At 51.8% G+C, this 13,393-nt stretch overlaps 1 protein-coding gene across 2 annotated transcripts in view; it reads left to right on the top strand.

Annotated features, from left to right (window-relative positions):
* Positions 1 to 13,393, top strand: part of Sipa1l3 (signal induced proliferation associated 1 like 3) — a 208,767-nt gene that overhangs the window by 168,116 nt on the left and 27,258 nt on the right. For both annotated transcript variants that reach the window (XM_057756375.1, XM_057756383.1), the window contains exons 13-15: positions 1,670 to 1,797; positions 5,128 to 5,246; positions 7,107 to 7,525. In XM_057756375.1, coding sequence (XP_057612358.1) covers positions 1,670 to 1,797; positions 5,128 to 5,246; positions 7,107 to 7,525 — 666 coding nt within the window. The remainder of the gene's footprint in view (positions 1 to 1,669; positions 1,798 to 5,127; positions 5,247 to 7,106; positions 7,526 to 13,393) is intronic.

The raw sequence follows: 13,393 nt of genomic DNA, 5'->3' as shown, positions 1-13,393 counted from the left end.
GTTTCTGTAACCATCCCAACAGCCCCACTATCTGGGGTCAACTTCTAAAGCATGTGCTCTTGCGGGGAGCGCCATTCCAGACCAAACCCCAAAACAGGTGTCTATAGCAGCCCCCATGGTGAGAGAGCGCCCAGCCCTCCACCACCACCTCTCTTAAATTCTGGCCCTTGACTCTGGTGTGCATTGCTATCTGGGGGCAGTTCTAATATTTCTCCTCTTGCCTACCTTGGCCGTGATTATCAAACACAGAACAGCTCAACCTGGCACAGCGGTACACACTGATGATCCTAGCACTAGGGAAGGTGAGAGACGGCTACATCACCAGTTCCAGGCCAGTGGGGGCTACGTGAGATACTGTCTCAAAACAAGATGGAAACAAGGAAAAAGGCAGAGCCAGCGAGATTCCTGAGTGGGTGGCCCTGCTGCCAGCCCTGACAATCTGAGTTCAATCCCTAGGTCCCATATGGTGGAAGAAGAGGACAGACTCCTGCAAGTGCTCCTCTGACCTCCACATGTGCCAGGGTCTAGGCACATGTGCACACGCTTAAATGGATGTGATGATGTGTGTGTTTTGTTTTGTTTTGTTCTTGAGACAGGGTTTCTCAGCGTAACAGCTCTGGTTGTCCTGGAACTCACTTTGTAAGACAGGCTGGCCTCAAACTCACAGAGATCCACCTGCCTCTGCCTCCTGAGTGCTGGGATTAAAGACGTGTACTACCACCACCAGCAGTAAAAAAAAAAAATATTTTTTAAGGAATGAATCATGAGACTGGAGAAATAGCTTGGCAGTTAAAAGCACCCACTGCTCTTCAGGGGACTCAGATTCAGTTCCCAACACCCACGTGGCAGCTGACAACTGTCTATAACTCCAAAGTCTGACATACGTGCAAGCAAAACACCAATGCACAGAAAATAAAAATAAATAAATTAATTTTTACAAAAAAAGAATGAATCACAAACCTAAGAAACCAAAAACAGCTATAACTCTATCAAAGCTCTTGTCTGACTGAGGGCTGGGGTTTGAGTTCAAAGCTGCCTTGTTTTTAAGCCATGGGCCCTGCCTACCATAAACTCTCCCTCCAACAGCAAAGGAACACTGCCATAGCCTATGGGCCAAATGTCTCAATTCCCTGTGTGTCCTGTGTCCGACACAAGCTAAGTGCTGAAAGGAAGGGCCTGTTGTGATCACCTCTTAACAGTTAGGGAAACTGAGGCTCTGACCGATGAACCGATTGATTATACCTGGCCAGACAAAAGACAACAGTGAGGTATGAAACCCATCCTATCCAGCCTGGGTCTGCTGTAACCACAAAATGCTGCCTGACTTGCCTAGCCCCCTCAGAGAAAGGGGAGCTCCCAGGGAGGCTAGATACCCCTTTCTGCAGCCAAGAGGCAGAATTCTGAATAAGCAGGGCAATCACCCAAGTGGCTCTGCACCCTCCCTCCTTGAGAAGCCTGCTGTGCCCTGTACTCCCTGTTGCCACCACCTCCCTGGGAGGCGTCCCAGGCGAGCCTCTTTGCTGAGCTTCAGTTAATAGCAGACACCAGGCTGCCTCGCCCAGCCTCGCCAGCCGCTCATTGCCCCAGCCCACAGCAGAGCCTCCTGAGTGCTAAAAAGCCACTGACTACCTGCTGCCGTCACACCGAGATGTTCCTTTCTACCCTGCAGGTACGCAGCCGCCCCGCACCCACTACTGTCTTTTGACCCTCACTTTATCCACGATGGGATGTCCAGCGGTGACTCCTCTTCAGGTGGCCTGACTAGCCAGGAGAGCACCATGGAGCGCCCAAAACCAGGTAAGACGTCCTGGGCCCCAGTGCCCCCTGCCTCTCCCTGATGGTCTCACAGGTGACTTCCCTTCTTCTCAGCTGGCTTGGGGCTGTGGAGACTATGAAATCATGCCGTGTCTTCTTGAAGTCTGTGGCTCTATGTCATGCTACTGCCAGGCAGCCATGTGACTGGATGTTGTATGGGATTTCTGGATTCAGTATTTTTTTGTCTGAATACACCCCACCCACTCCAGTGCTTGGATACCGAGGGGACCAGTTTGAGGCTGCTTAGAAGTATCTTTGTCTATCTTTCCATGAGCCTGTGTTCCTAGGCATAGAATAGCTTTATCATGTATTTGACTTCATAAGAAACTGCCAAACCACACCCCAGAACGTTGAAGCGTTTCCACCCCTACCCATGACATGGCTGTGTGTCCTCAGCAATCTTTGCTTGGATCATCAGAGTGGACATACAGTGCTAGAATGCTGTGGTTTTCTTTGTGTCTTTCTTTTAGTTCAGTTTTATTAAACTTCATGTATTCATTCATTTACTTGGGGAAATCTTATTATGTAGCCCAGGGTAGCCTTACATCTATTGTGTAGCTGAGGATGGCCTAGGATTCTTGATTCTTCTTATCTGTGCCTCATAAGTACTAGGATTACAGACACGCATGACCACACCATACACACACACACACCAGATATGATTATAGATTGTGTACCTGCACCACTTGGATGAATACTTTAAACATAACCTCTTGTTACACCCTTGAAAGCCCTTTGATTAGCAGTCGGGTGGGTTCCAAAGGAAGATGGCTAACTCAGTGTTAGAAAGGGGAGGTGGAGAGGAGTCCCAGGAAGCTGGGAAAGGTGACCTCAGCCACATGCCCGGGATTAGCATCAGGGAGGACTCAGTACAGCATGTGGGTGTCCTGAACCAGGGATAGTGGTTCAGCCCCAGGCAGGGGGTGACTTGTCCCCACTGTGCATCTCTCTGCTGCCTGGAGGGCGGAGGGCACCATTCCTTCCTCCACAGTGGGCTGGTCCTGCCTGGTGCTGCCCATGGGTCTGTGATCTGTTTCCAAGACAGATTTGTCCTTTTTATTTCCCACTCCATTCAGAAGAGGAGAGGAGTGCTGCCTGGCTCTCGTCACAGCAAACTGAAGAGTGGTGAGACTTTTCCAGCATTCAGCATAGGCTCCAGATGGGGGTCAGGAGACCCGACTGTTTCCCTTCTGTTCCCTAGAGCCCCAGTACCTGCTTCCTTCCCTGAGACCTTATTATATGGTGACTAACACCTTCCCTGACACACATACACATGCACACGCATGTACACTGGGAAGAGCTGTGCTAAGAAATCATTAAGAAGTTTAGAATATGTGGAAGACCCAGAAAAGGAGGAATTCAAGAAGAGTGGCAAGGAATGGCAAGGACTCGGAGCAGTGGCAGACGCAGGGCTTTGCCCATCTCCTCCTGTGCAACTGATCAGTCATGACATCAGCAGCCTGGTTTTGTGTAGTCACTGTGTACCTGGCTTGTACTAGGTGCCCCACGTTCCCTTCCTCTGAGTCACAGCAGCGGGCACCATGCCTGCCCTCCTACAGAAATGAGGCAGGTGAGGCCTGGAAGGGTTGTCACTTGCCGGAGGTTCTTGTTGGTGAGTGACATAATTGAGATTTGAGCTAAAGCCTTTTGGATCACCCACCATGCACAGGGTGTGGATGCAACACGTGTTTCCTATACCATAGAGCACCCAGGTTGGAAAAGTGTCTGCTAGACCTGTCCCACCTTCCTCAGCAGGAACATGGGCTCTGCAGTGCCCTGGGCTATGTTGGGACTTCAGCTTCAGGCTGGAAACTCATGCTCCCATGAGCCCAGCTACAAGTTTCTGGTCAGACACAGGACCTCTGTGGTGACTTCATCCCTTGAGGGTCTAATGAGTCATGCCTACCAGGCCCCAGGACGGCCTGTCCTTAGGGTATTTTCCAAGCCCTTACAGTTACTGCCGGTTGCTGACAGGCTGGGAACTCCAGAAAGGTGGAGGACTGGGCAGCATAGACTCTGACCTCCACTTCCTGTCTGACCATTTCTGACTGTGTGATCTTGAGCCAGTTCCCTAGCCTCTCTGAGCCTTGATAGCACCCTACTATTCAAGGTAGTTCCAATACCCACTTCAGGAGTTGTAGGGCCGTCCAGCAAACTGATGTATGCAGCCAGGCGTGGAGATACGTGTTTACAGCCCCAATGCTGGGGAGACTGAAAGAGTCGGATCAAAGTGAGTCCTGGGCCAGCTTGGGCCTATGTTAATCCAATCCCCAGGGACATGTGCATACACACAAATAAAGGAAGCAATAAAATTTTTAATAAATGAATGCAAGGCTACGGACTTGACTTGATAAATGAAAACAGTTATCACACAAACCTCATAACATCCATTAGATCCCTAGAACCCACACAGAAGGCCAGATGCAGGGTTGTGCATCTGTAATCCAGATAGGCATATCTGCAATCCAGATGTGGTATGCATCTGCAATCCATATGTGGTGATGCGCATCTCTCTGTAATCCAGATGTGGTGGTGCCTATCTATCTGTGATCCAGATTTGGTGGTGCACATCTGTAATCCAGATATGGGTATCTGTGATACAGACATGATAGTGTGCATCTCCAATCCAGATGTGGTACTGTGCATCTATAATACAGATGTGGTAGTGTGCATCTGTAATACAGATGTGGTGAACATCTATAATCCAGTGGTGGTGGTGTGCACCTGTAATCTTAGCATTTGTACAGCAAGATGGAAGACAGTGACAGGAGAATCGCCTGGAAGTTCAGGCCAGCTAGCTTGGAATGATGTAAAAGAAAGAACAAGAGACTCTCACCTCAGTAACGTGGAAGGAGAGAACCAATTCCCAAAAGCTGTCCTTGACCTCCACACATTTGTCATACCACTCAAGCGCCCACACTCACACACAGAGAGGTGAAATAAATAAAAGTTTAAAAAAATTAAAAGCCTCCCACTCCATCAATGAGGTTAAATAATCTCCTAGAATGACGGGAAGGAAATGAACATGTCATGTACAAAGAGATACTCCAGCTGGCCATACGTGGCAAGTGTGCCCACCCTCCTTGGGGGACGATGACGGAAGGCTCTCAGGGTGTTTCCTGGCACTGAACATGTGCTCAGTAGATGTCCCCTGCTGCTGAGCGCTGCTGTAGCCCAAGACATGCATTGGTAGAGCCTGCAGAGCAGACAGGTTAGTCAGAGTGGAACCATGGAAGCAGGGTTTAGGGTAGATCCTTCAGGTCCTGGCCTGTATCACCCCTAACCACCAGTGTCTCTCTTCTTCTCCTGCAGAGCCTCTGTGGCACGTGCCGGCCCAGGCCCGGCTCTCAGCCATGGCTGGAAGCAGTGGCAGCAAGCATCCCTCCAGGCAGGACACAGCTGGCAAAGATTCTCCCAATAGGCATTCCAAAGTGAGTCTGTGCCTCGCCCTGCCCGACCCTACCCTGCCTCATCCAGGGAGTGAGGCCTGTAGTGACTGGCTACCACCTGGCATCTTTCCTGGGTGCATGGCTGATGAGGGCTGGGCAGCTTTCCCTGGGTGTGGCCTCTGGTGGGCACATCCTCAGCCTTAGGCATACTCCCCTCTACAGGGAGCTAAATAGCATCCTGGCTCCAACCCTCAGCCGAGTAACTCGACAGACCCTTTCCTTCCTCTTTGTTTCTATGTCCACCCTGGATTTCAGTGACCTTATGCCTTAGGAGGTCGATCTTTCCCCAGAAGGATGCAGTTCAGGTCTGCAGTGGGCAGTGTGGCACAGAGTGAATCAGGGACTCAGGCTCCCTTCTGTTACATGCTGACCCTCTGGGGCTCCAAACCCTCTACTGGGTCCCCTCTGGGATCTGCATTATTGTAGTACAGGGTAGGAGGAAGAGAAGTTCAAGAGAGGTTTTTCAGCCCAGGCCAGAGATGGAATGAGTCACTTCTACCTACATTGCAATGGCTAGGGCTTCATCTCTGCCAAGAAAGCAGGAACTGTATACCTAGTTGTTCTTGGCAACCTCGTTCCACATGCTGAGCATTGGGAGCATAGTGGTAAAGAGGACAGAGGAGCCACTGTCCTCAAGAAGCTGACGTCCCAGGGGCAGCAGTCAGTGAATGGACAGAAGCATTTATAACTTGCTAAGAAGCACAGTTGCGGACTGCTTGACGGGCACTGCTGCCTTGGGTAATACCGTCAGCAGAGCCCTGGGAGTGTGTCTTAGTCAGGGTCACCACTGCTGATGCAGAGACCGTGGAGACGATGCCCACTGGCTTGCCTCCCGTGACTTGTTCCACCTGCTTTCTTAGAGAACCCAGGACCACCAGCTCAGGAATGACACCACCCACAATGTCTGTGGTGGTGTCTCCCCTGTCAGTCACTAATGAAGAAGCTGTCCTACAGTCCTGCCTACAGCCTGATCTTATGGAGGCATTTTCTCAACTGAGGCTCCCTCCTCTCAGATGACTAGCTTGTGTCGAGTTGACATAAAGCTATCCAGCACAGGAGGTGACTTTGAAGGAAGTTAGGAAAGAGCCATAAAAAGAGCTGAGAGAAGAGTGTCACAGCCTGGGAGCTGTAAGTGTGAAGGCCCTGAGGCTTGTGCCTGGCACAGAGAACAGCGAGGCGTGGTCTAGAGACAGGGAGATGACATTAGACACAGAACATGAGCACTGTGGTAAGGACTCTGACCTATCCCCTGAAATTGCCATAGGAGAGTTTGAAACAGGGATGGAGGGACGTGATTCCATACAGTAGCTCCCAGCTTTCCTCTGGGCACAGGCTGGGAACAAATGAGATGGGGAGATGGAGAGGAGGGTGCTGTGGTGGCCCTGTGGGAGGGGATGGGATGGGGAGGAGGGTGCTATGGTGGCCTTGTGGGAGGAGAGGGCAGCCAGGACCCAGGGAGAACAGGGGAGGATGCCATCGTGACAGTTCCAGCATGTGTCTGCAATACACAGACACAGATTTGCAGGGCAGGCACTGAGAAGATGGAGGTACCATTGTGAAGGAGGAAGGAGGGGGTGGGACTAGGAGGGGACCCCAGACCTCAGTTTAAAAAGCATTTGGTTTGGGATGTATTGATCTGAGCACCAAATGAGCTGGGCTTTTTGTCCCACACCTATTTTACAATTGTATAAGCTGAGGCAGGGAGGAAGTAAATCACTTGTCTAGGGTACCTGTACCAATAGGGGAGGAGCCATGATGTTGACATGCCTGGCTTTGGGGTGCCAGTGTGGGCAGAGGCTCCCACCCCTAGAGTCGAGGTGACACAGCTGCCTTGCCTTCCAGGGTGAACCTCAGTACTCAAGCCATTCCAGCAGCAATACCCTCTCCAGCAATGCCTCCAGCAGCCACAGTGATGAACGCTGGTTCGACCCTCTGGACCCCCTGGAGCCAGAACAGGACCCCTTCTCCAAGGGCGGCTCCAGTGACAGCGGCATCGACACCACACTCTACACCTCCAGCCCCAGTTGTGTGTCCTTGGCCAAGGCACCCAGGCCAACCAAGCCACACAAGCCTCCTGGCCTTTGTGGCGGGGGCCGGGAGGCAGCCGGAAGACCCCACCCTGCGGACCGAAGGCGGGAAGTCTCTCCTGCACCTGTGGTGGCTGGCCAGAACAAGGGCTACCGGCCAAAGCTGTACTCCTCGGGCTCCAGTACCCCTCCAGGCCTGGTTGGGGGCAGCCGAGACCCACCAAGGCAACCCAGGTGAGACCCCATGCCAGCTCCAGGTCTTCCAGGAGACCCTGACCACCAACTTTCACTGACTCCCCAACCCTAATGACGCTCTTTCCCCAAAACATGCTTGCTGATAATTGTATCGCTTGAATCGTTGGGATGTAGGGCACACGCAACATACCCCTCAGCCTCCAAAAGTCCAGACGGGGAGAGAAGCCCAACTGTGTCTCTGTCTTCCTCTGTCACTGGTTCTCTCTGACCTCTGTCTTCTCCCCTCTCTGCTATCTATGACGATTTTCAACTCTGTGAGGGTTTCATGGTTTCATTCAGATCTTTCTGTCACAAGTCTGTTTGTCTGTGGCTCAAAAAAAAAAAAAAAAAAAAAAATAAGGATATAACAGTCTCCTGACAGAGTCCAGAGAGGGTCGAGTAGGCTGTGTGTGACTTGATTGGCCTCCAGGACTGGCCTCTGGCTTCTTGTTCTACTGTTCTTACCGTGCTGGCCGGCTCTCTGGTCTCAAGATGGGGTCCGAGAACAAGGGGGAGCTACGCTTCTCTGCTCTCCTTTGTATGGGGAGCAAATGCTCCCCCAGAACCGTCCGCAGCTGGTGGTGTCATGTGACTGCCGCAGCCACACTGAAGCGCGCTGGCCTTCTAGCCTCTGGCTTTGAGCGGCAGCCCCCAGACCCCACTCTGATCAGCTCAAATTGGTGCCCACTCCAAAACCTGAGTTCTGCCTCGGTGGGTTGGATGGGGTGCAAGCATATGCATTTTTTAAAGCTCTTTGCTGTCAGTGGGTGCAGTCTCGGGACCACGCTTTGCGAAGCTGGAGTAGGGAGGCAGGTGGGAGAGCAACGGCGACCTCAGCCCGCGGTCTGAACCCACATAGTTGGAGTGCCTGGGACAGCAGCAAAGGGTCTGCCAGGGAAAGGGAGGCAGAGTGTTCTGGAGAAGCCGCAGCTTGGACCCTTCCAGGTGCCCTCTGGCATGCTTACTAGAGCCCACAGCTTCCCTTCCCTGCGGCCTGAGCCCAGAACCCTCATCCGAACTCAGGGCCTTCCTGGGATAAAAGGCTTCCTAGCACCTGTGCCTGTGTGTCCGTGGACTCTATAATTCACTGTGTAATCTCACGCCTTTGTTTTCTTTTTTAATTTATTCATTTATTTATTTTAAGACAGGGTCTCACTATGTAGCTCTGACTGCCTGGAAGTCCCCATATAAACTTCAAACTCAACAGTGATCCACCTGCCTTTGCCTTTTAGTGCTAGGATTAAAATGTCTGACTTTTTCTTTTTCCTTTAACCATGTAGGGGTATTTTGCCTGCATGTATGTCTGTGCACCGAATGCATGCCTGATGCCTGAGGAGGCCAGAAGGAGGCATTAGGTCTCTTGGAACTAGAGTTACAGGTGGTTGGGGGCTGCAGTGTAAATTCTGGGCATCCAGCCTAGGTCCTCTGGCAGTCAGTGCCCTTAACCCCCGAGCCAGGTCTTAGCCGTCGCTGGGTGCAGTCTCAGGACCACATTTTAAGAAGCACAAGTTGGGAGGCGTGTGGGAGAAAGCCGTGTTTCTACATGGAAAGAGCTGGGCTCCACACAGAGCCTCTCGTCAGCAGCACACTTTGGTCTGCTCCAGCCATGAACTGTTGAACATAGCTTCATCCTTGCCAGAAGGATTTCCTGACTCCTCCAAAGGGCTCCAACAAATTTGAAAATCCCCATGGTTAGACTGGGGATGTACAATGCTTGCCTAGTGATTGTGAGGCCCTGGGTTCAAATCCCAGAACTACAAAAAGAAACAGGAGAATCGAGAAAGAGAATAGAAAACCAGCAGGTCGGGCTGCCTGAGTTCTCTGCTGCCCTGATCTGAGGGAGCCCAGGAGGGTTGCCATGGAGACAAAGAAAAAGACAGTGAGGGAGCTATCTTGGGCCACCTTCCTAAACAAGTAGTTCTTAACTTCCGACCTCACTGACTGCTTTACTTCACTCACTCACTCACTCACTCACTCACTCACTCACTCACTCATTCACTCATTCATTCAGCATCTATGTCTTAGAGATCTGTGCTGGCCTATATAACTCCGGCCTGTTCCTCACCACGAATGACAGTCCAGCCATCACTCAGAACAAGGGAGAGCTGTGCCTACTGCACAGTGCAGGGATGTGGGGCCGAGAGAGCGTAGCAGGGATTTTCAGCCTGTGGTCCCTGTTGCGGCACATTGGTGGGAGCTGGACCTGGAAGAACAGGTCTGTAACCTCAACCACCTAGGAGACTGAGGCAGAATGATCACAAATTCAAAGCCAGCCGAGGCAGCTTAGTTAGACTGTTTCAGAGCAAACACCGGTTAAAAGTAGGCTGGAGGTGTAGCTGAGTGTTTGCCTCACTGTCGAGCGAGGTTCAACCCTTAGCACTGAACAAAATTTTGTAGAGTTTTGAGATCCATGATATAAAGGCAGTAGCAATGCCAGGCGTGGATGGCAGCGGGGTGGGAACAAATTACCCCACATCTGAGAGAAGTGGAGGGAGAGGAGGGGAGCCCCACTATACAAGTGGGCCCTGGTGGCTGGGAGCTTTAATTTGCATATAGACAATTGATGCTCATTGCAAATCATTCTCATCTACTCATTAACGCTGCTTCCTGAAGTTTTCTCCTAGGCAACGGGTTTTAGTGTGGAACAGCATTTCCCAAAATGGGGTGCTTGAGGTGATCTGGGTGGAAAGAGGAAGGAGATGTTTTCTCTTAAATGGATATATGTTTCCTTAGGAAGCGGCAGCGCTGCCAGCCCACCCTGGTTGTACGGACACTGCCCTGGACCAGAGATAAGATGGCCTGCTTGCTCTCTCTGTGGGGGTTGGGGGTAAGGGTGTATCTGTTTTTGAAATTGGACCTTACTCTGTAGCCCAGGTTAACCTCACACTTGTGGTAATCCTCCTGCCTCTGCCTCTGAGGTGCTGGAAGTACCACTAAGTTGCCACCACACCACGTTAGAACCGAGATGATACAAAGGAACGTATTCAGCCAGGTGTAGTGATGCAAACCTGTCGTCCCAGCCCAGGGAAGGCTAAGGCAGGGGGATCTAGACCACATGGCAGAAGCATCTCTCTCTCTCTCTCTCTCTCTCTCTCTCTCTCTCTCTCTCTCTTTCTCACACACACACACACACACACACACACACGAGTACGGTGAGTTGTAGTGAGTTGTCAGTGTCCCCCACTGCACTTTTCCCACCCTCCTAGTTTCATGTTTCCATGGATACGCACATATTCACTATACAGTCTTGGGCCAGACTTGGTCTCAGAAGGTCCCAGGCACCCCTGACACCTGCTGGCCACATTGTCCCTGGTTGCAGACGGCTCCACAGCCTTCCGCATCTACTATTGTAGGTCCAGTCCTTGGGAATGACAGACAGCATCGTACTTGAACCCAGTACCTAGAGAGCAGGTGGTGCTCTTGTCTGAACAGGCCTGTCGTGAGAGTTCAGTACCTTGTCTCCACCCGACAGCACTCTGTTGCCGAGATCTTACCGTTAGTTCATGAGCAAGTATGTGTGTGTCAGGCCTGGCGTTGGCTTGCCCCAAGGAGACAACAGGCAGATGGTAACAAAGTCTTGGGTGAACCCTGCTAATAGGCCACCGCAGAGAAGGCTAGCTGGATGTTTTCAGTCTGGGGTGCAGTTACGTGGATGCTTGTGTTGTGTCTTCCTAGTTTTATTTTTGGTGAGAGTGGGTGTAAGGCGTTGTTGCTGGGAATCAAACCCAGGGCCTTGCACATGCTAAACCCCATAACGCTGGCTGTGGACAGTGACAGAAAACAGCCAGGCCTGGAACAGGTGCAGCTAATTCCAGCACTCTGGAGCTGATGCAGGATTGTCCTTTCTGGACCAGCCTTGGGTACATAGTGAGACCTTGTCTCAAATTTAAAAAGCAGAAGAGAAAGATGGGGTTATAGAGGAAGTTCTCAGGAGGGAGAGCGGTGGGTACAAAGGACCAGGGCTGGGGAAGATGATAGAGCTGGCATGACCCGAGCACAGGCCCGGCAGGCCAGGGAGATGAAGACACTCCTTTGCCAGTGTGGGTTTGATCCTCAAGGCCAAGGACATCCAGGAAAGGTTTCAGGAGAGGAGACGGGGCAGATATGAGCTCCTTCTTCTAACTGTGTTTGTGTATACGATGTACCATACAAGCCATGTGCGTGTGAAGGTGTCAGAGAGTAGCTTTATGAAGTCAATTTTTTCTTTCCACCTTTACGTGGGTTGCAGGAATCCAATTCAGGTCACCACGCTTGTTTGGCAAGTGCCCTTATCTGCTGTACTGGCTCCCTGGCCCCAGACCGGCCTTTGAAAAGGAGGTTTGGGGGCAAGACAGGAGGTGGAGTTCCTGGGAGGGTGAGGCTGATGTGGAGAGGGTACGGGCTTGGAACAGATGTTTGGGAGGTGAGCTGCTGCTAGTCACTGTAGGCCGGGAGCCGTGGCTACTCTGCATGGAGTGGGAGCGCTGGAGAAGCCCGTTCCTCCGACCGGCCAGGCCCAGCTCTCTTAGACATTGTTCTAGACACCTTGGTGCTCTAGGGAACAGAGTCCAGTCCCCCTTTGTGGGGATGACATCCTACTGCAGAGAGGAAACAGATGGACAGACAACAACCAAGTGATACACAGATGGCGACCAAGGCTGAGGAGAGAAACGAAGAGGCAGGCGGTGTCTTGATTTGTCATAGAAACAAGGGTCCTGGCAGCTAGACAGCAAATGTCAGGACCTAACTGGCCTGTTTTGCAGTACTCTGAGAATATCAGGTGACCAAAGAGAGCAGGACAGATAGCCAAAGAAAGCATGGCAGGGGGCCAGATTGGCACAGGGGCAGGAGCCCTGCTCTAGCAGATTCAGTTCTGTGATCGGCTACTAAGATTTGATCCTGGGGGGCATGGGAGCCATAGAAGATGACTGGGCCCATAATGTGATAGGTGGGGGGGTAGGGGGATAGATATTTTGTTTTTGTTTTAATATCACTCTGGCTGCAGGCCTGTAATCCCAATACTCAGAGGCAGAGATAAGAGGATCATAAGCTGGAAGCCAACCTGAGCTACACAGTGAGACTTAGTCTTTAATTTTAAAGGAAGGGCCCTCCAGTCTTCTGAGAGAAGCAGGCTGTTTAAGGGAAGGGAAAATAGAGGACAGAATTTGAAAGCTGTCAGGAAGAGATGGGCCTGGCCACACCCAGAGAGGCCCCACCTACTTCCCTGGCCCCAGCTCTTTCTTCAAAACCCACACCACCTGTAGCTACTTGTGCAGGTCCATAACCTCAGCAACTTCACAAACATTACCCTATCCCACCCCAGACACTCATCATGGGAGCCCAACTGCCAAGCCCCTGCCGAGTGCTGGCGCCTGTCACAGGCACCTGAGTGGCCCAGCAAGCCCAGACGCATGACTACCTGATCCCAGAGCAGTGCATATGCCAAAGTCTTTTGGTTTCCAAAGCACTTTGTCAGTGAGAGCTAGGGGCTCAGAGACTCAGCTCCACGTGGAGCTGACGCAGCTGGGCGTTCCCAGCAGGCAGGAAGCACGTGGCTTTGCCTCCCAGGCTGTGCCAGCAGTCTCCCGATCTGTCTGGGGATCCATCTCGGGCACAGCCCTCAAAGGTAATCCAGGGGTCTGCTGGGGCCCGCCCTGCCTGTGTCAGGATCTGCTCAGAAGCCACAGCCAGCAAAGGGAAAAACAGTTTGTTTTCCTAGGACTCAAGGGCTCGAGGGAGTGCCCAGCAGGGATCTGTGGGCAGAGGGGCAACTCAGAGGCCCTGGGGTAGAAACACTCCTGGGTATTTGAAGAACAGCATTGTGTAGCTTCTACAGATAAGACAGGCAAGTGGAGAAACTGAGGACACAGGAGATGGCAGATGGAGTGG

Source organism: Chionomys nivalis, chromosome 2 (assembly GCF_950005125.1).
Source record: "Chionomys nivalis chromosome 2, mChiNiv1.1, whole genome shotgun sequence".
Lineage (NCBI taxonomy): Eukaryota > Metazoa > Chordata > Mammalia > Rodentia > Cricetidae > Chionomys > Chionomys nivalis.
This window is presented reverse-complemented; position numbering and strand designations above follow the sequence as displayed.